The 18,604-nt window shown below is 49.2% G+C and overlaps 2 protein-coding genes across 6 annotated transcripts in view; one reads left to right on the top strand and one right to left on the bottom strand.

The window, feature by feature from the left end:
• Positions 1 to 2,922, top strand: part of lama1 (laminin, alpha 1) — a 21,010-nt gene extending 18,088 nt beyond the window's left edge. The window contains 11 exon segments of the mRNA XM_057823878.1: positions 56 to 141; positions 143 to 205; positions 268 to 462; positions 528 to 711; positions 1,243 to 1,349; positions 1,416 to 1,605; positions 1,665 to 1,814; positions 1,874 to 2,027; positions 2,097 to 2,230; positions 2,342 to 2,555; positions 2,623 to 2,922. Of these exon segments, the coding sequence (XP_057679861.1) occupies positions 56 to 141; positions 143 to 205; positions 268 to 462; positions 528 to 711; positions 1,243 to 1,349; positions 1,416 to 1,605; positions 1,665 to 1,814; positions 1,874 to 2,027; positions 2,097 to 2,230; positions 2,342 to 2,555; positions 2,623 to 2,777 (1,632 nt within the window). The 3' untranslated portion in view covers positions 2,778 to 2,922.
• LOC130908450 (protein 4.1-like) lies at positions 1,563 to 18,555 on the bottom strand. 5 transcript variants are annotated; one of them, XM_057823879.1, is made up of 25 exons: positions 18,444 to 18,555; positions 16,880 to 17,043; positions 16,711 to 16,824; positions 14,789 to 14,893; positions 14,690 to 14,732; positions 14,529 to 14,604; positions 14,337 to 14,458; positions 14,176 to 14,272; positions 14,019 to 14,106; positions 11,164 to 11,208; positions 10,899 to 11,051; positions 9,172 to 9,269; positions 8,931 to 9,106; positions 8,713 to 8,778; positions 8,069 to 8,200; positions 7,751 to 8,001; positions 7,614 to 7,658; positions 7,514 to 7,549; positions 7,252 to 7,434; positions 5,232 to 5,327; positions 4,551 to 5,165; positions 4,006 to 4,050; positions 3,754 to 3,843; positions 3,618 to 3,698; positions 1,563 to 3,553 (listed from the first exon to the last, which is right to left on the bottom strand). In XM_057823879.1, exons 2-25 carry the CDS (start codon positions 16,952 to 16,954, stop codon positions 3,545 to 3,547), a joined length of 2,841 nt encoding a protein of 946 aa, XP_057679862.1. In that variant the 5' UTR covers positions 16,955 to 17,043; positions 18,444 to 18,555; the 3' UTR covers positions 1,563 to 3,544. The 5 variants fall into 5 exon arrangements, with proteins under 5 accessions (XP_057679862.1, XP_057679863.1, XP_057679864.1 ...); XM_057823880.1 differs by lacking the exon at positions 11,164 to 11,208 and having other exon boundaries at positions 1,573 to 3,553; positions 18,444 to 18,554; XM_057823881.1 differs by lacking the exon at positions 8,713 to 8,778 and having other exon boundaries at positions 1,575 to 3,553; positions 18,444 to 18,554.
• Positions 18,556 to 18,604: the final 49 nt, after the last annotated feature.

Genomic DNA, 18,604 nt, shown 5'->3' on the forward strand with positions numbered 1-18,604 from the left:
GCCGGCCGGCGTCCCGCGTTTGACGTCCTTCGAAAGACCCCGTCCCTATCCGCAGCACTTTCTGTCCGTCCACCTGCTCGCCGGGTCTTTGCAAGCGGAGCTCGGGGAGGTCGGCGCAGAGGGCCGTCGGGCAGCGGTCGCCGGCCGGAGGCGGATCCTTCGCCGACGGATCGAGACACTCGGTCGTCCTTCACTTCAATAGGAAGTAAGCCTTACCGCCAACTCCTACGTCGGAACCGTCCGAGCGCTGATCGGTCCTTCCCTCAGGTCGTTTTCCCTTCAAGTTGACGAAGGAAACGTTAAATGGGCCACGCTGTCACCGGGCGGATTGTCCCGCCTCTCCGTCGCCTCTTTTTTCATTGGGGGACTGCCTTCGGGGGAGGAGTCGCATTTGCCAGTCCGATTACACAAGATAGCCAAGTCGTTCAGAGGATGCGTACAGCACCTGGTGCTCGGCGACCGGTCAGTTCTACTCGTAGCAATACGGGATATCGAGGGGTCTCGATTGATCGGCGCTCTTTCGGTAGGTTTATCGACCTGTCGGCGGCTATAAAGTATGAGGGGGCGGTCCTTGACCGCTGCCTACTGGAAGAGAAAGTCACAGGGGCTTTGCTCCCCGAAGATCTGGACGCGGAACCCACCCTTGATCCTTCCCGCCTGTCGGCGGCCCCGCCTACCCACCCGAGCACCGTGACCCCCGCTGAACTAACGGTAAGTCGTAGAAAAAGCAGAAGCAATTTATGGAGAAGTTTCAATGGTAACTTTTCTATGCTTTGTAGTACAACTACACACAAATACGTGTACTTTATGTTTTGCTCTCCTGCTCCCGTACGTTACAATTTTTGTGATTTTGGTGGGGTTTTTCTCGCACTTTAGCAATATTTTTCAGTCTTTCGGTTTTTGCTGAAATTGTTTTACGTTTGTTTTTTCACGCTTTCCGTGTTTTTGATGTTTTTTTTTTTTTTTTTTTAATTGAAATTAGGTCATTTCTGGGTCACTTTTTGTTCATCATTTCCTGTAGATTCCGGGGCTTTTTTGGGTCACCTATCAAAATCGCATCATTTTCAGTGGAACCGTAAATTTTTGGGCAAAACTGCACTTCCTAAAAGTAGGTGTAAACAATGTGAATCGGATTTTTTTTTTTTTAAATTGAAGCCGTTTTGGTCATTGGAAATAAACAGGTAGGTTTTTGTGGAAAAAGCCGCTCGCTCAAAAAATAAACGCCTCGGACTTGTGTCGTAGTGTACGCCGGAAACGGAGTTCAGCTTCCTGCCCACGGCGGCGCAGTTTGGTTCATCGCGGCACAGTCACATGACATTTCGGGTGGAGCCGGCCGCCGTGCGCAAGAGGTGAGTCGGCCGTCGCTGGCCGGGGGATTCGGGTTAGGGCCGCCGCTCACGCACCATTCTCGCCAGCGCGTCGCTGCGGTTGTCGCTTCGAACTCGAGCTCGGGACGGGTTGCTGCTGCTCCTGTCCGACGGTCGCCAGATGGACTTCGCCGTACTGCGGCTGGCGGGCGGGCGGCCGCTGATGTCGGCGGATCTCGGGAAGGGCGTCGCCACCGCCGCCTCCTCGGTCGCCGTCGACGACGGAAAATGGCACACGGTAAGCGGAGCCGAAAGCGCTCCGAAAAGGCGGAAGTGACGGAGCCGCGCTCGTTCCAGGTGAGCGCGGACGTCGGGCGGCGCTCCGTCTCAGTCTCCGTGGACGCCTCGGCTCCGGACGTGGCGACGGTCAGAGGGAACCAACTGGACGTCGACGGCCGACTGTACTTGGGCGGACTGCCGCGTGCGCACGAGGGCCGGAGAATAAATGTAAGACTCGCCCGGCCGGCGCTACCATAACGCTACGACGGATCGTCCGAACGTCTCAGGTGACGGCGAGTTTCCCGGGTTGCGTTCACTCCGTGAGTCTGAACGGGGCGATGCTGGATCTCTCGCGACCGGACTCGCGACACGACGTGGCGTCCTGTTTCAGGAGGGACGAGGCGGGGAGTTATTTCAACGGCAGCGGATACGCTGTACTGAGTGAGTCAAAGACATGAAGCGCCACCGCCGGCCCCAGAGAAATGAATCGCGCCTTTCGGGTGTGCTCAGTGCGGGACGGTTACAAGGTGGGCTCCGACCTGTCCGTGTCGCTGGAGTTTCGCACCGGCCAATCGCAAGGCGTCTTCCTCGGCATCAGCAGTGCCAAAGTGGATGCCATTGGACTGGAGATGATCCGAGGACAGGTAAGAGAAAATGAAACTGATTCATTGCAGTTAAAGGTGGGCCCAAATATGGACTTTTTTTCTAGATAGGCTGATATCAATAAGACAATATGAATTTGCCACCATGTACAGGTGGTGTTTAACGTGAATAACGGGGCAGGAAGAGTTCGAATGGCTTCCGGCGGTCCGGCGCTGTGCGACGGACGCTGGCACCGCCTGCTGGCACGAAAGACCAAGCACACCCTTACTCTGAGCGTGGACGGGAGGTTCAGCTCCATTCCAAATCCCTACCCGCAATCCACCTCGGCCGAGACCAATAACCCCGTGTACGTGGGCGGCTACCCAGGTGAGGCCGGCGCGAAAACGTTTCTGCGTCGAGAAAGATCTTCAACGCTTACTTCGGTTTCCCGCAGACGGAATCAAACAGAATTGCCTGTCGATTAACACGGCCTTCAGAGGTTGCCTGAGGAACGTCCATCTGGTCAAGTCTCACCTCGACAGCCATCTCGACATGAGCCGAGCCCACTTTTCATCGGGGGTCACGCCTAACTCGTGTCCTGCCGTCTAGCGAAGCTTCAACTTTTTTCTTCTAATAAAGAAAGACCTGAACATTTTTGCTGTGCTCCAAATTTAGTGAGTTGCCATTGAGATTTCAGAGTGTAGTACTGGCAGTTTTAGCCCAACATTTCTGATCTCAGCTGATGCAAAACTGCTCTAATGGTCAGATTTTGATTATCCGGGGAAGCCCGTTCTCAGCCAGCGACCATCCCGCGGTGACTCCCATTTGACCCAGACGGAGGGATGAAGAAAAATACCAACGCGGAAGGACGACATCATCATTTTATTACGCCAGTCTCGGACGCGGTGTCGCGGCAGGTGTCGTTTGAAGAACAATAAATATAGTAACGTACATGGGTGAGCGTCACAATAATGAGGCGGAGCACAAGAAAAAAATGACTTCTGAGAGTATTGAAATTGCCAGAAGAGCAAAAGTGTAAAGAAATATTTGGACTATACAGCACCTGTGTTTTTAACTAGCAAGATTAGCATGCTAACATCGCAAATGTAGACGTAAGCATTTGTTGAAAGTTTGCCGGGCCGGTGTGCAAACGGGAACTATTGTGACCCCGCGTCAACAAACTGCGTTTTTTTTTCTTAGCATTTCAGCCCTTATTATATGCTTTGCAATACAATCGAGTATTAGCCGCTACGCTCTGCTGGTAGTCATGCTGTATCAGGAATTGGCAATCAGTCCGTCAAAATAAAAAGTGAGTAAATATTGCGGCGGCGGCGCCGGCGGCTCGCGTAGGCTCTGTTCACGTGACGTTCGGCTCTTCAGGCTTCCTGGAAGGACGCAGAGGCAAAAGTGGATGAAAAGACTCTTCCGTAGGCGGGCGGGACGTCTCACCTGCTCCGGGTCCATCTCGGTGTCTCCGGTAATCACGATCCTTTTCTCGATCCTGGTTTCCAAAAGTCCTCGATTCACCATCTGATGACAGAGAGCCTTAAAGGGATGGAGTTGCCGCAGATTCGGGTCTCTTTACCTTGCTCATTTGAGAGCCTCCGGACGTCTCTGTGGCGAAGCATTGCGAAGTCAGCAGCAGTCCCACGGGACGATCTATGTCCACTCGTCTCTGAAACGCCAGCAAAGTTATCCCGCGTTAAGCTCCTGGTTACAGATCGCTCGCCGGCCTTCCCCAAAAGTGTCGTCGATAAAAAACAAAACCGATTTTGACCGAGAACGTGATTTTCTTCCCGAAAGTTTGGAATTTCCCATAACGGGGCGGAGTCCTCACCCCCAGAGCTTCGAACATCAAAGTCTTCCTCGCCGTGGGAACCACCTGACAAAGACACATCAACCGACCACTTGAACCACAAAAAAACTGCTTGAAAGTCATCAAGCAATAGTTTATACTTCAAATGAGTCGATCTCATTGGGAGTTGCGTTACTGCTTTCACACGGTCTTGTTTCAATAGAACTGGTTCAGTTGGAGTGGTAAACAGGGACCGTTTTCATCGGAACCGCTTCAATGGATGTGCTTTCACAAGGAGGGGTTTAAAAGGGACTGGTTCACTGGATGTGGTTTCACAGGGACTAGTTTCATTGGAGCTGCAACTGGTTTCCGGGGGATTAGTTTGACTGGGAGCAATTTCAATGGAACAGGTTCACCAGATTGGGGTTTGACAGGGATCGCTTTCATTGGAATTGGATTATTGGATGTGGGTTGAACAGGGAGCAATTGCACATGGCCAGGTTTTAAGGAAACTGGTTGACTGGATTTGATTTCACAAGGACTGGATTCATTGGAAATGCCTTCTGTCGAACTTGCATTCACGTTACCTCTTCCAGAGGTTCCCCATCCTCCTCCTGGTCGTCCAGGTTGCGAGACTGCGATTTATCGCTTGCGCCGAGGGGATCTCGCCCGGAGGGCAGGGCTCTAGCAGGGGAAGGGAAGTTAACCCCGCAGCCTCCGTCGTCATCGGATTCCTCGGAGTCATCCGCGTCGCCCGAAGCCGGCCGAGCTCCCGGTACGGAACGGGACCCGGTGCCGACGTCGGCCTCGGTCGGGTCACGCTCGCCGGGAAAGCTAGCGTTAAAGCCGTCCCCGTCGACATCTACCGGTCCCCGACTTTCTCGGAATCCGGTCTCCAAGGCGTCTTCCGCGACCGCCTGCGCTAACACGCTGATAGCATCTTGGCTAGTCTCGCTATCGTCATCGTCGCTAGCCTGGCTACTCAACTCGTCGTCATCATCGAACTTAAATTGACGGCTAGCGTCCTTAATAACATCCCTGACCACGGCCTCCGCGGCTTCATCGGCACGAATGAGCGACGCCCCCGGCGGAGGCGGCGGGGGTTGCCGCGGAGGCGGTCCCATAAAAGCTCCTGGGGCTACCTGGAACATAAACTCCTCCTCCCCGGGCACCAGCGTGATGGTCCGCAACCTCTCTGAAGTCTGAAATGAGCGAAGGGACAGGCGTTAGTAAGAGTCGCGGACGCGCTAACAAATACTAACAAACACCTTCAGGAGCGTCTCCTCTCGGAAACTTTGTTGTTCTCTGGCCGACTTCAGCAAAGCGTTCAGCTGGGGAGACATTTCGTCTGACAGAGGCCTCCGCTGCACACACAGTAATGTCGAGCGTCATTCGCCGAGAACACACCACAGATGGTCACGGACAGCTAATTACAGAAATGACATGCACGTATTCAGATTTTTTGAGGGGGAAAATACAGAGTTGCACCAAGCTCCCGCGTGAAGTATTTTTTCCATCTGCTCCAGACAGGAATTGACAATTTAACTCAGCCTCTTGTTGGCTGACATCGTGGCGAACCATACGTTTTCGGCGCTACGTCAAACTCATTTTATACAAATACATTGTACGTTAGGGTAGGGTACCTCACGATATGATACGCGATACAAGGCTCTCGATCATGATCATGTTTGTATTACTCTAACACACCCAATATAAAATAAATAGCACTTGTACCGTCGTTTAACGAAAACAAGCAGAATATATGGCATAAGAGATACATGACGCCTTTTTATCACGGCAGCCCGTCGTGTGCGTCATGCAGTTGACTGAGCAAGATTGACGCTGACCTACCAGGTGATAGGCACGACATTCACAAGCCCACGTCTCCACGTCAGTTCTTCCGCACAGTCCAGAACAAATGGCGGGATGTCCTGTCCCAACACAAGGAGAATGCCCGATATCCAACTGATAAGACTCCGAAATCTCCCACTGCGGTTGCCCCAGTAAGGGTGACTCGCCAACGGTGACTCACGAACTAAATAGCTCAAACTGTGATAGAAGATTATCCTAAACACACCCTTCTTCCTGGCCATGGCCCGCCCTGTGGGAATCTTCAAAAGACTGAATGTTGAACTAAGCATTGTCATTATTTCTGGGAAACCTTTTGTTGACTTGCGATATGATGACCTTGGAACAAGTCTGCCACCTCGCCTTTTTCTGTTTCCCATTGCCATTTGATCGCTGTCGACCTGAATAAATTGTCGACTTGTGCTTCGCAGCCTTTTTCCAGCTTTCAAAATGGAGTCAGTACAAGGGGTTAAGACTGAGGTGAATGCACGGGGTTTGGCCTCATGGCCGGGTCGTAGGTGTCTCGCCGGCTCGGGTCCTTGGATCTGCGCCAGCGCGTGTCCGGTGGGCCTGATTCTTGCAATCTCGCTAAAAGGTCAGATTCCTTCAATAGCGATACTACTACTATGTACAGCGATACACCAATTATCGATACATGGCTCAGGAAATCAAGCTACAGAAAAACAAGCTATTTTCATCCTTCTGCTGTGAATTTAAATAAGTTGGTCACGAGTAGACGTCCAATTCATTTGAAGTGGGAGTTTTGCGGTGTTTTCTGAGAGGCTGCATTTCAGAAGCAGCTGCAGCAGTGGCGTTTAAGAAATCAAGGAATAATAGGTTGCGTGTTAGAAAACAGCTCAAACATAACCGTGCCACTGCAAACGCAAAGAATAAAAAAGAACTGCAAAAAAAGATTTTCAGCAGCGGGAGCCTCAAATTTAAGTAGCGTCAAGCCTTGCCATTTGCGAAGGCGCCCACTCGCAAGTTGCCACACGAAACATTCAAGCTATTGTTTGAAAAAGCCAAGTGCAGCTGAGCGTAGCATAGCAACCCCGTACACAGTGCTAGCACAGCAGCTGAACTCGCACACACCTCAACCTGGGCGTGATCTTCCGGTCCGTAAACATCGGGAGGCGGGACTCCTCCCGCCGTGGTCTCTGCTCGACTCAACGGACAGGATGGTCCCCCGGTAAGGACGTCATCACCCGCGGACAGCCCGCCTCTCACCGACGCCACTTTGCTCACGTACGAGGTCGTCACAGAAACCCGCCGGCTTATGCCGACAACGCTGCCGGAGACTGTATCGTAACTCTGCCCCAGAATGACGTTCTTCTCTTCAATTGGCCGGCCGGCTTCTCGATTTACCGCGACCCCGCCCTGGCGGTTGCGGGCGCGCACGGTTCCGGTATCCTGTCGCGGCGCCGTAACCGCGAGCCTCACCTGGTCCGCTTCCAACGGTTCGATCATCGGCGAGTCGTCCAGTCGGCGGACGGGCGAGGCCGCCAGACGCTTTTCCCACTCGGTGGGCCCACCGGTCGGGCCGCCGCCCTCCAAGAAGGAGCGCCGTAGGTCGCCGATGGCGCTCGCCGGCTTCTCCACATCGGCCGGACGCGACGTCGCTCGCTAAAGGTAGACGGAACGGTCGGTGGAGTCTCACCTCAGCTCAAAAAAAAAAAAAAAAAACCACGAGACACCATTTTACCTGCTCGCCGGCCAAGGCGTCGTCTTCCTGCTCCGACTGACGCAAAGAAAGAGGCATTAGTCATCTTTATTGTCATCTTCATCATTATCACCATCATCACCTCAGTGGCTGTCAGGTCTCCATCCGCCGTTTCTGTCAGCTCTGTCTGAAGGCACAAATGAATGCACTTTACCATGAGGAGTGATTCTAGTAGTATATGTTTTGTAGCATGAAAAAAAAAAAAAAATGGAAACAAACATTTTGAAGTTTGCTGTCAAGTTGCTCGGGAGTCAACGGACTTTCTGACGCTTCCGTTACTTTGCTTAACTCTGCCTCTTGCTCCGCCTCCCTCTCCGTCTCTTGCTCTGCCTCTCTCTCTGTCTCTTGCTCCGCCTCTCTCTCCAGCTGCTGCTGCTGCTCCGCCTCCCTCTCCAGCTCCACCTCCGCCTCTCGTTCCACCTTTCGTAGCGGCTCTGGCTCCGCCTTCAGACCGTCGTGCAGCTCTTCAACTAAACATTAAATAAGATCACCAAATGAAGTGATCAATGTTCTTTTTGATGGACTTTTTTCACTCACTTATTGCAAACGCGCTCTCCCGATCGGTTCCTCCGTCGGACCGCCCCTCCCTCGTCCGTTCCGGCGTCACCGTGGCGATGAGGTCGCTGACGGTCATGGCTTTGGACACCACGTACAGACCCGAGCCCATGTCTGCTCACACACAAACACGCGTGGTCAGCCGTCGAGAACGTCCTCCGTCGCGACGCTCGTTTTACGGTCCTACGACCTATAGCCGACCGCAAATCGGGACGCATGCAAAGCAGCCGGGGAAGCAGCCAATCAGCTCGGTCCCTCGCGGGTCGCACGCTAGCATTTCCTCCGGAGCGCAAAGAACGCTCGAAGGGCCGGTCTTCCATTTGGAAACGAGACCCTTCGGAGCAGGCGAGTCGACAACGACTTAGTCAAGTTTGAAGTGGGTAGGAATTCCGGGGGAGCGGGGTTTATCACGAGACGTGATGAAAAATCTAGCCCGGGAAATGTCGTCTCAATTTAAATGTAAGTTAAGCGTGACGACTTTTCGTAAAACTTTGCGGCCGGAGCGGGCGCGGCCACCGGGCGAGCCGATGCGGATGCTTTCCCGCGGCCAATCAGAAGCCGTGTGCGTTCGTACAGCGGCCAATCACAGCCCGGTACTGGCGCTTGATTGACGGATTCCTCGCTACCTGTTTGAGGGCTTCCAGAGATGGCGGGAGAGCCATTCAGAGAGGAAGTGGGCGTGTCGCTCGGAGCTGAGGACCAATCAAATCTCTGGTCACAAAAAAAAATGAACTCCAAAAAACCTGATATTCAAGTAGCAAACCAGATTTCTAAAGTCATTCAACGCTGGAAATGTTTGCATTCTGAACGGAGTCAATGTATCCCCCCCAAACGGGAGCCGTACCTCCGTCCAGACTACGGCTTAGCAAGTTCCTCTTGCTGATGCATCTCGGGAAATTGGGCGCAGGTCTGGAAATCTGAGCGCTGGCTCTGCGGCTCTGGATTTGAGTGCGGCCGCTGTAGCGGAACTTGGAGCCCAGATTGAGAAAACGCTTGGGAGGTTCTTCCGGGGAGACCAGTCTGAGAGACGGAGAAGGCCGGCGTGAGGCGGGACCCGGGATCGGCCGGGGAACGTCGCCGCTTACCTGAAGAAGGAGTGATGCTCCACGCAAACTTTCCACAATCTCTTGGCCGCTCTGTGGTTGAGGAGCTTAAACGCGATGGTGGATTCGAACTGCTCAAACTGGACAAAAAAAAAAAAAAAAGACAGGTTATAAGTACCGCTTTCAAGGTATTCCGCGGTATGAAAGCGTCAAGGTTTCAAAACCGCAAAAATGTTTACGTCCCTATCCCCTAGCTATTTTTTATGCCCCAAAAATGCATGGGCGAGGACGAGCGGGAGTAACCGGCCGACGTAACAGTAAAAACACCAAACGGTCGCGCTGATAACGGCTCTAACTTATCATAAGAACTTTATAACTGTCAGGGGTGGCGTGGCTCAGTGGTAGAGTAGCTGTCCGCCAACCCAGAGGTTGTGGTTTCCATTCTCTGCCCTGATGAGCTCGCCTATGTATCCTTGAGCAAGATACTGAGCCACTGCGTGGTGTGCTGCGTCACCAGTAGGTAGACGGCGATGTAGTGTAAAGCGCCTTGAAAGGTGGAAAAGTGCTATACAAGTATAACAAGGAAATTCTTACATTTGTTCATGAACGCACACAGATTAAGACTTCCTTGCACACAGGTGGCCGCACTCTGCTCGAAATGCGCACCTTACTCCTATTCTTGGTCCCAGAATATGCAGCGCAGACGGAGGACAATAACAGGAAGCAACTGACTGGTTGCTATGGAAACAAACACATACCCAAGGAACCTTTCTAACAGGAGTATTAAAATTGCTATAAAAACGTTTAGGATTATTTTAGATGCAATATGTTAGATTTTTCTCATAGAGTATTCGACAGGGAATACGATAGACCAGGGTTGGGCAAACCGGTCCCCAAGGACCGTAGTGGGTGACCGCATTGTCTTTGTTCCCACTGACCCAGCATACATGGTTTAACCAATGAGGTTTCAGCAGAAATGAGAAGCACCTGACTGCAATCGACTGATTGCACTTGTAAAACGGCAGACTGGTAAAAAGGTGTCCTCTTAATAGGTTGCAACAAAAGCCCGCACCCACTGCGGCCCTTTGTGGAATAGTTTGCCTACCCCTGCGATAGACCCATTAATGGAAACATCACCATTTCTTTAAGTAGTCTCATGAATAACGACATGGCCTGTGAAAATCAATGCAAACTCACTCGGCGACGACTCTTCAGATTATACTTGATGAGTGGTCTCTCTTCAAGTAATAATGTAGTCTTAATTTCTGAATTGAATGTGTGTAACATGCGTAAGTTACGTGTCGCAAATTGTGCTGGTTGGAATCTACAAGAGAATCGTTAGATAAACTGCCAAACGATTCCATGGAATTGAAACACATGGAACCGGTTCTCGATTCCCATCCTTACTGTCGAGGAGGCAAAACCGCCAATGTGATTTCGCATTAATACAAAATTAACGGTTAGCAAACACTGTCATTTAATTTTATTTACAATATTTCAGTTTTTTTTTTTTTTTTTAATTTACTTTAACATTATACTTATGTTTCAATTTTCTAACGTTTTGAAAAATAAAAATCCTGTTCAATGGAAAAACGTTTTGTTTTTGTTTGTTTTTTTAAAACCCAGATATCTCAACATAACACTTTTTAGAGCTTTAATTGCAATACTGTGAAACTTTTGCTTAAGGTTATCATACGGTCAGAATCTCATAGCGGCTCGTGCCTAGTTCTAAGTAAATCCCGGGAAATTGGATCCAAAGCGGACTTCACCTCTTCGGGTCGGACCTTGATGTAGAAGTTGTTTCTTTTGTAAGAGATCTTCAGGATCTTGGGCCAGGAAAACCTGTTGATCCTCAGTCGGTCTCTGTAAACCAGCAGGCCGCTACTGCAGACGCCCAGCATGATAGCCACGCCCTCCGAGTCCTACGCACACACAAAGCGCCGGTCAAAGGCGGCCAGCGCTTCCGACGCTCGCCGGCCTTCCCGCGTCAAACCGAGCAAAGGAAAGCCGAGGACAAAGAGCGCGCCGTCTTACCTCGGAGAGACCTGAAGACAAGCAAGCAAAGCGGCTTCCTACCAGCTAGTCCGTTCCCAGCAAACAAACAGACAAGACAGATAAAAACGGCATCACAGATTTCAGCTCATCTGGAAACAATTACTCTCCGTGAGCATCGCCACGTACGGATGGATTGACAGCGATGGACGTCCGATCCAATCGAATTGAAATACGCTACCGTTCAAAAGTTTGGGGTCTAAGTGACTCCAAACTTTTGACCTGTAGTGTACATAATGAAAAATCCCACATGATACACTACGGTTCAAAAGTTCAACTTTTAAACGGTAGTGTAGATCGGACGCCTATCGTCATCTCTAGTTTTGCGCCGGCGCCACGTTATGGCTCCGACGGTTGGACGAGCGTTCGTTGGTTTTCTGCCGACCTCCCGCCTTAACTAATTGGTGGGAGTGTGAATCTCGCCTTTTATTCACTGGCTGCCTTTGATAGCGCTAATTGGGTGACTATCATGAAAGCTGTGCATTACGGTAATGAAGGACATTTACCAAAGATATCTTAATTAAAATACAGTGCTGGCACCCCTGCAATTCTGTCAGATTATGCTCAATCTCTCCCAGAAAATGATTGCAATTACAAATACTTTGGCTGTAAAATCTTCATTTACTTTGCTTGCAATGAAAAAACACAAAAGAGAATGATTTTTTTTTTTTTTTTTTACACAAAACTCCAAAAATGGGCCAGACAAAAGTATTGTAAATCATGTGACGCTTCTCTAATTTGTGTCATTAACAGCACCTGTGGCACGCAACAGAACTAAATCACACTTGCAGCCAGTTCAAATGGATTCAAGTTGACTCCACCAGTGTCCTTGTGTGTACCACATTGAGCATGGAGAAAAGAAAGAAGACCAAACAACTGTCTGAGGACTTGAAAAGCAAAATCGTGAGGAAGCACAGGCAATCTCAGGGCTACAAGTCCATCTCCAAAGACCTGAATGTTCCTGTGTCATCAATAAGTGTAAAGCCCATGGCACTGATACGTTTTGGAATAACATTCTCTGGTCAGATGAGACAAAAGAAGAGCTTTTGTGAAAAAGCATCAACATAGACTTTACAGGGGGAAAAAAACGAGGCCTTCAAAGAAAAGAACACTGTCTCCACAGTCAAACATGGTGATGTTTTGGGGTTGCTTTGCTACCTCAGGCAGTGGATTGCTTGACGGTGTGCATAGCATAATGAAGACTACCAACAAATTCTGCAGCATAATGTAGGGCCCAGTGTGAGAAAGCTCGGTGTCCCTCAGAGGTCGTGGGTCTTCCAGTCTTCCTCTTCTTGCTCCTTTACTCCACTGTATTTTTACGGACTATAACTTTGCTTGCTAATTCCCATTAGCAGTTCTGGGGTTCCTGTCTATCCGTCCTGGGAGTGGATCTCTCCTGACTGTGGTACTCCCCAAGGTTTCTCATTTTTCTCCCAATTGACTCTGGAGTTTTTGGAGTTTTTCCTTGCCGGCATGGAGGGTCTTAAGGATAGGGGATACCCAGGACTTGAACTGTATCTATTCATCTTTGTTGCTTCATTTCTAATTGTGTATCATATTGCCTCTGTAAAGCCCTTTGAGACTTCTGTTGTGATTGAGGGCTATACAAATAAATTGAATTGAATTGAATAGAATAGAAGGACAATGACCCAAAACACACTTCAAAAAGCATTAAAAAATGGTTTGAGAAAAAGCACTGGAGACCTGAATCCCATAGAATACCTGTTGAGAGACCTGAGAAGGCACCCATTAAATCTCACAGACCTGGAGCAGTTGGCAGTCTAAAATTCCAGCAGAAACTCACTGATGGATACCGGAAGCGGTTGTTCGCAGTTATTATGTCTAAAGGTTGTGCTACCAAGTGTTAGGTTGAGGGTTCCAATACTTTTGTCCGGCCCATTTTTGGAGTTTTGTTGGGGGGGGGGTTCTATTGCAAGCAAAATAAATAAAGATATTACTACTAAAAGAATTTGTAATTGCAATCATTTTTTGGGAGAACATGATCTGACAGAATTGCAGGGGTGCCAATACTTTTGGCCAGCAGTGTACAGTAAACTTAACAATATCAAAAAAAAGGCCAAACAATCGTATCTTATTTTTGGATGAAATCCATTGAATATTTGTACTGAAGTGAAAACATCAACACTTTTCACGGACGCATTACGGTCATGAATTTACCATTCTAAAATCGCTTACAAAATTCTATTTTGGTAACAACTGCTGGACCGGGCCACATAATAGACATATCCAACTTTTAAAGTAAAAATGAACTATTTTAGAAAAAACATAGATTAGCTTGGCTTCACAAGAATCACCCAATGGCCTATTTACAAAAAAAACAACAAAAAAAACGAATGAGCATACTGCAGCTCATCCAAATGCAATGACAATGGACCAAATTCCTTTTTTCTTAAAGCCTCTTAACTCATTGTCCGCCATTGACGGCGCTAGACGTCCAATCCATTTGAAGCGGGAGGGGCCGGCCGCGAACGAGCGTCTCGAAAAAGGGCCGTACGTCGGCCGGCTCGACCTTTACTCAAAATGGAAACGGTTCAATACGTGAACCGTGACACTCCTTGCGGTAGCTGCAGCAGAGAAGCAACAATTGGGTTCGCTAGCTCGGCCGGCGTGACGGAAAAATCGGTCGGATGAAAACGCACGCGCACATCGACCGCAGGCGGGAAGTGGGTCACGTATTGGCGATTATTTATAGAAGAGGATTTGTTCGGCCTCTCGGCCCAATTGATAAGGATCGGCTTAGTGTGAATTTCACTACTGTGCGGGATGATGAAATGAGGATCTTTGCCAGGAAAGACAAAAACGGCGGTCGCGTTTACCCTGGCGTGATGAAGGTCCACCCCGTACATGGAAAGTTTCTTGACGTTTTCCAGGAAAAGCATCTCGGCTTCGGCGGGCGTCATTCCTCTGAAGACACGCGGAAGCGTCGGCAAAAAAAAAATACACCGATGGACTTTGCCCAACGCCCGTCTTCACCTGTGAGTTTTATGAAGCTCGGCGATCTTCTCCTCCATTTGCTTGCTTTGGTTCGGAGCCAAGCAAAGTTCACCGACGTAATCGGAGCCGCATTCGTCTGAAGGTCGGACGGACGGACGGCGTAAGGGCGACGTAAGTTCGTTGCGTCGATCCGGCGTTACCTGGGTCGTAGTCTCCGAGCTCCGACTGGACCGTGTAGGATCCCAGGACGGCGTGAGTGGCGAAGGAACACGGGAGTCGGCCCGAGGCCACGTCCTGGCGCAGCTGCAGGCACAGAAAGTACCTGCCCGCAAAGTCCGAGCCCTCGGCGTGACTTCTGGACTGACTTTTGATGGACGGCGGAATCAACCTACCTGGTGATGTCCTCAGAGAGCTGAGTGGGGTTAGGGGGGTAAAATTTAACGTTGAAGGAGAAATTCCAGGGGACGCCTGCGAGCACAGAAATACCAAAAACACACTCGCACTGGTCCTTGCGAACCTCACAATGCTAAAAAAGGCTCGGAACCGTACCGACCTCTGAGCTGTTTCTTTATCTCCTTCCCAGGATCCAACCAGTTCTAGGAGACAGAATTCAAAGGTGAAGGACTCACAGGCGGAAGTGGGAAGCGCGTACCTTGTTGTCGTCGGCGTCTCTGAAGGACAAGGCGAAGTAGTCTCGCTCCAGCAGGTTGATGTGCTCGCAGACTTTGTCTAGCAACTGAAGACCACGGGCGCGTTTCTGAAAAAGACCAGTGAACGACTGTTAAAAAAAAGACCGCTGCACACTTTTGATTGGCCTGCGGCAAAGTATGAAATGAATACGGCACACGCAAAAAGCTTGAGTTCAGACTACATTCTGTTGCACTTCTCAGCTTTAACGCTAGGTGGAGCTCGTCACTTGCTCAAAAGTTGACAACAGTGTACACTTTCAGTATTTTGCATGATATAAACTTCCCAAAAAATAATCCAATGTGATCAATTGAACTAGCACGGTTCTAGTCTAGATTTTTTGCTGTCGCTGCTGTAGATATATGTATTACATTTTATTCACTTAAAGAGCGTATGACACAAAAAAACATGTTTATTTCATATTTCACGTTGTAATTTATGCTCCTGAATGCAAGGGACCGCTTGGATGTGTGTGGAAGCTATCGTTTTATTTATTCAAGTTTTGAATGCCGTGCCATGAAAATGAGTGACTTCCGGCTCCAGTCTCGAGTTGAGGACAAATGCGAATGTGACGTCACCCGGGTCAGCGTCTCACAATAAAGCATTGCTTAACAGCGTGCAGATGGGCTGCAGATTCAGCCGATTTTGCGGATGAATTCATTTATTTTTCGTATCACGCTAGCCAAACGGCCGCAGGCTTTTGTAGCTGGGAGAGGCGTGTGAGCCTTTTTGGGTTTCAAAAAGTTCCCGTTCACTCCGAGATCGGCCAAAACAGGTGTGCGACAACTGTGGGACCACTGGACTTACGAGGAAATAAGTACACATGGTGTTTGGTATCATGTCAAATACTGGACTCGTTTTAATATGGAGGTGGCTTGCATTTTGTGGCTGACAATGCTCCTTGACCACCGAGAAGGCCACTATGGTCGACGAAGGCGGCATGTCGCACACCCCGGGTTAGCATTTCGGCTAGCTGTCACGCCTCCTGGTTTGTTTACATTCTGTGAAGCCGGGGCAGGGAAATGACAAAAGCCGGACTAACTCCGATGGCATAAAATATCGTTCGGGAGGTGTGACAGTGAAGTGGACAGTTTTGACCAATATGGAGTCATTTTGCCATGTCGTACTGAATAAATGCATTCTTAATATTTCATATTCCATTTAGCACAAGACTGTTCTTTGTCATGACCATACCATTTATTAAGTAGTACCATTTATTTAGTAGTACTAGACTAGTACTTGGTCAAAAAGAATATCCTGTAGTAGAGAGTTTGAAAGAATGACATTTTGCGGCTCTCTTTGTACCATTTCCCTCGTTCTGAATAATTGCCCATCAATGGGCTGAATTTTAAATCAGATGAAATTGTGACCCTGCCGACATCATCCTCCATTTGAGGACGCTAGAGCGCTACATTGGCAGGCGGGGCTAAACGGCAGATTAAAAGACTGATTTCTCATCATCTGCGCTTTGCCAAATGGTTGAGTATAGTCGAATCGTCTCAAAATATGATTGGAATTCACATAATAATGCTATTTAAGACTTTTTTTTCATCCTGTCATACGCACTTTAAACATATATCTGTTCATTTCATATTGTTGCACATAATTATTCTTTGTCGTCAGAACAGTGTGTTGGATGACTTGATGTAAATCTGGTATCAGGACAAGGACTATTGCTCAAGGTCGTGAGCAGGGAGTTCTTCTCTCCCAAGGTTAAGTCTGAGAAGTCTTTCCATTGTTTATCTAGGTAGGGGCTGGGATTAGGCTGCAGCCTGGTTTTCCCCCACTCTTTGTGTAGATGGCAACTATAAACTGTATGAACTTGAAGGTTGCGGCATCTTGACGTATCGCATTTCAATTTAGGAAGCGGCGAGGTGGAGCTCTGACCTCAAGCGTGCAGCTGAAGACGCTTCCGTCCAGCAAGGTGACTTTGGTCTGCGCGGTCCTGAAGCTCACGGACCTTCTGACCGGCGGGACGTCTCGGGCGCCGCCGTCGCCGACCTGGACGCGGAGGAGCCACGTCACTTTGGCGGCGCCAATTTCGGCGCGGTCTTACCTGCGCGGGGGCGGAGCGAGCGGCCGCTTCCGGGAGAGACTCCGCCTCCTGAGGCTCCCGCTGCTCGGTGGTCATGATGACGAAAAGGGATGAAAAATATTCCCAAAAAGATTTGTTTGGCAGACGTCAATCTTTTGACCCGGCCAGCTGTCGGGCGTGGGTCGCTATGGCAACGGGGGGAAAAAAAAGAGATTAAGAGCTGCCGCGCCGCGCTCCGCTCGATGTGGGTCATCGGCCAGGGGGCGGGGCGTAACAACGGGAAAGGCGGGCGGATTTTTATTGGGACATTAAATCCATTTGAAATGGGAAGGTCGGCGTTAAAGGAACGGGAGGTGCAAACCTTCATTGGCCCCTCCCGGTCAAAATGGATCGAATGTCCAGTGCCGTCGATGGCGGCCAATGAGAGTCATTTTAATAATGTATTAGACCAGCGGTCTCAAACCGACTCCACAAAGGGCCGCAGTGGGTCCTGGTTTTTGTTCCAACAGATCCAGCACAAACAGTTCACCCAATGAGGTTTCTACTAACATAAGCAGCACCTGATTGCAATCAACTGATTACACTTGTAAGAAACCAGATTGGTGAAAAGGTATTTGTCTCGTTTGGTTGGAATGAAATCCAGTACCCCCTGCGGCCCTTTGAGGACCGGTTTGAGACCACTGTATTAGACCATCTGTTGTCAGGATACACAAATTTTCAACTGGATATACATTTCTGGTGATTTTTGCTAGTGCAAACAAACTCAAACTGAGCATCAATACTTTTTTTGCTTTGGAATCCCATTAAAAACATTTCAGTATTGATACTTTCTCATCATTTTGATGACTCTAACCCAGTGTTCAAACAAAAAGTCGATATTTTATTTTTGTCTGGAAAAGTGATACTTTTTGATGTGGTGTTTATTAGACACCAGACCGTCAATATACGTGTTTGCTTGCGGCTACAGATCAATCAAATAAAGTGTAAATGACCAAAAAAATGACCCCATGACACACACACAAAAAAAAAAAAAAGGGGACAAAAACAAAACTGACTATCGAAACTTTTGCTTTATATACATGTCAGTATCGATACTGTTGACAACCCTAATCCAAAGTGTTGAAAAAAAAAAAAAAGTCCCATTAATGTTGTCTTGACAAATGATACTTTCTGATGTAGAGTTTACTCGACAGACACCAGACCAGCAAAACCGGCTCACATTTGCTTGCGGCTACAAATCAATGAACTAAAGCAGGACGACGTTAAGGTCAATTGAGGGGGAAAAAACGAGCTGACGTGCACAAGAGTTAATTGATGGTTTTGTACAAATGACGATTGTTTTATTTTGATTGGCTGTAAATGCAGGGACGGGACGGTGGTGCAGGAGGAAACACCCCAAGAAGCCGTTCGCTCGCTCGCGAACAGTACCGAGCACGGACAAGCACCGCGGTCACAGCCAGCCGCACAGCTGCAGCATGATGAAGCAAGTGCATGCGCCAAAAAACTCCGTTTATTAGGGGAATAATCACGCGCGCCTTTAACGTGCATTTGTTCCGTCAAGGTGAAGGTTAGAAGGTGGCCTTACCTGACTCAACGCCTGCTTGCGTCCGGGACGCTCGCCCTCTTCGTCGCGGTGGTGCCGACTTTTTTTTTTTAACCACGTCATTTCTTTGACGCAGTGACGTCACGACGCACTAGAAGGGTGGGGGCGCTCCGATAAGTTACAGTACTGTAGGTTGTCTAGTA

This window comes from Corythoichthys intestinalis, chromosome 20 (genome assembly GCF_030265065.1).
Source record: "Corythoichthys intestinalis isolate RoL2023-P3 chromosome 20, ASM3026506v1, whole genome shotgun sequence".
NCBI lineage: Eukaryota > Metazoa > Chordata > Actinopteri > Syngnathiformes > Syngnathidae > Corythoichthys > Corythoichthys intestinalis.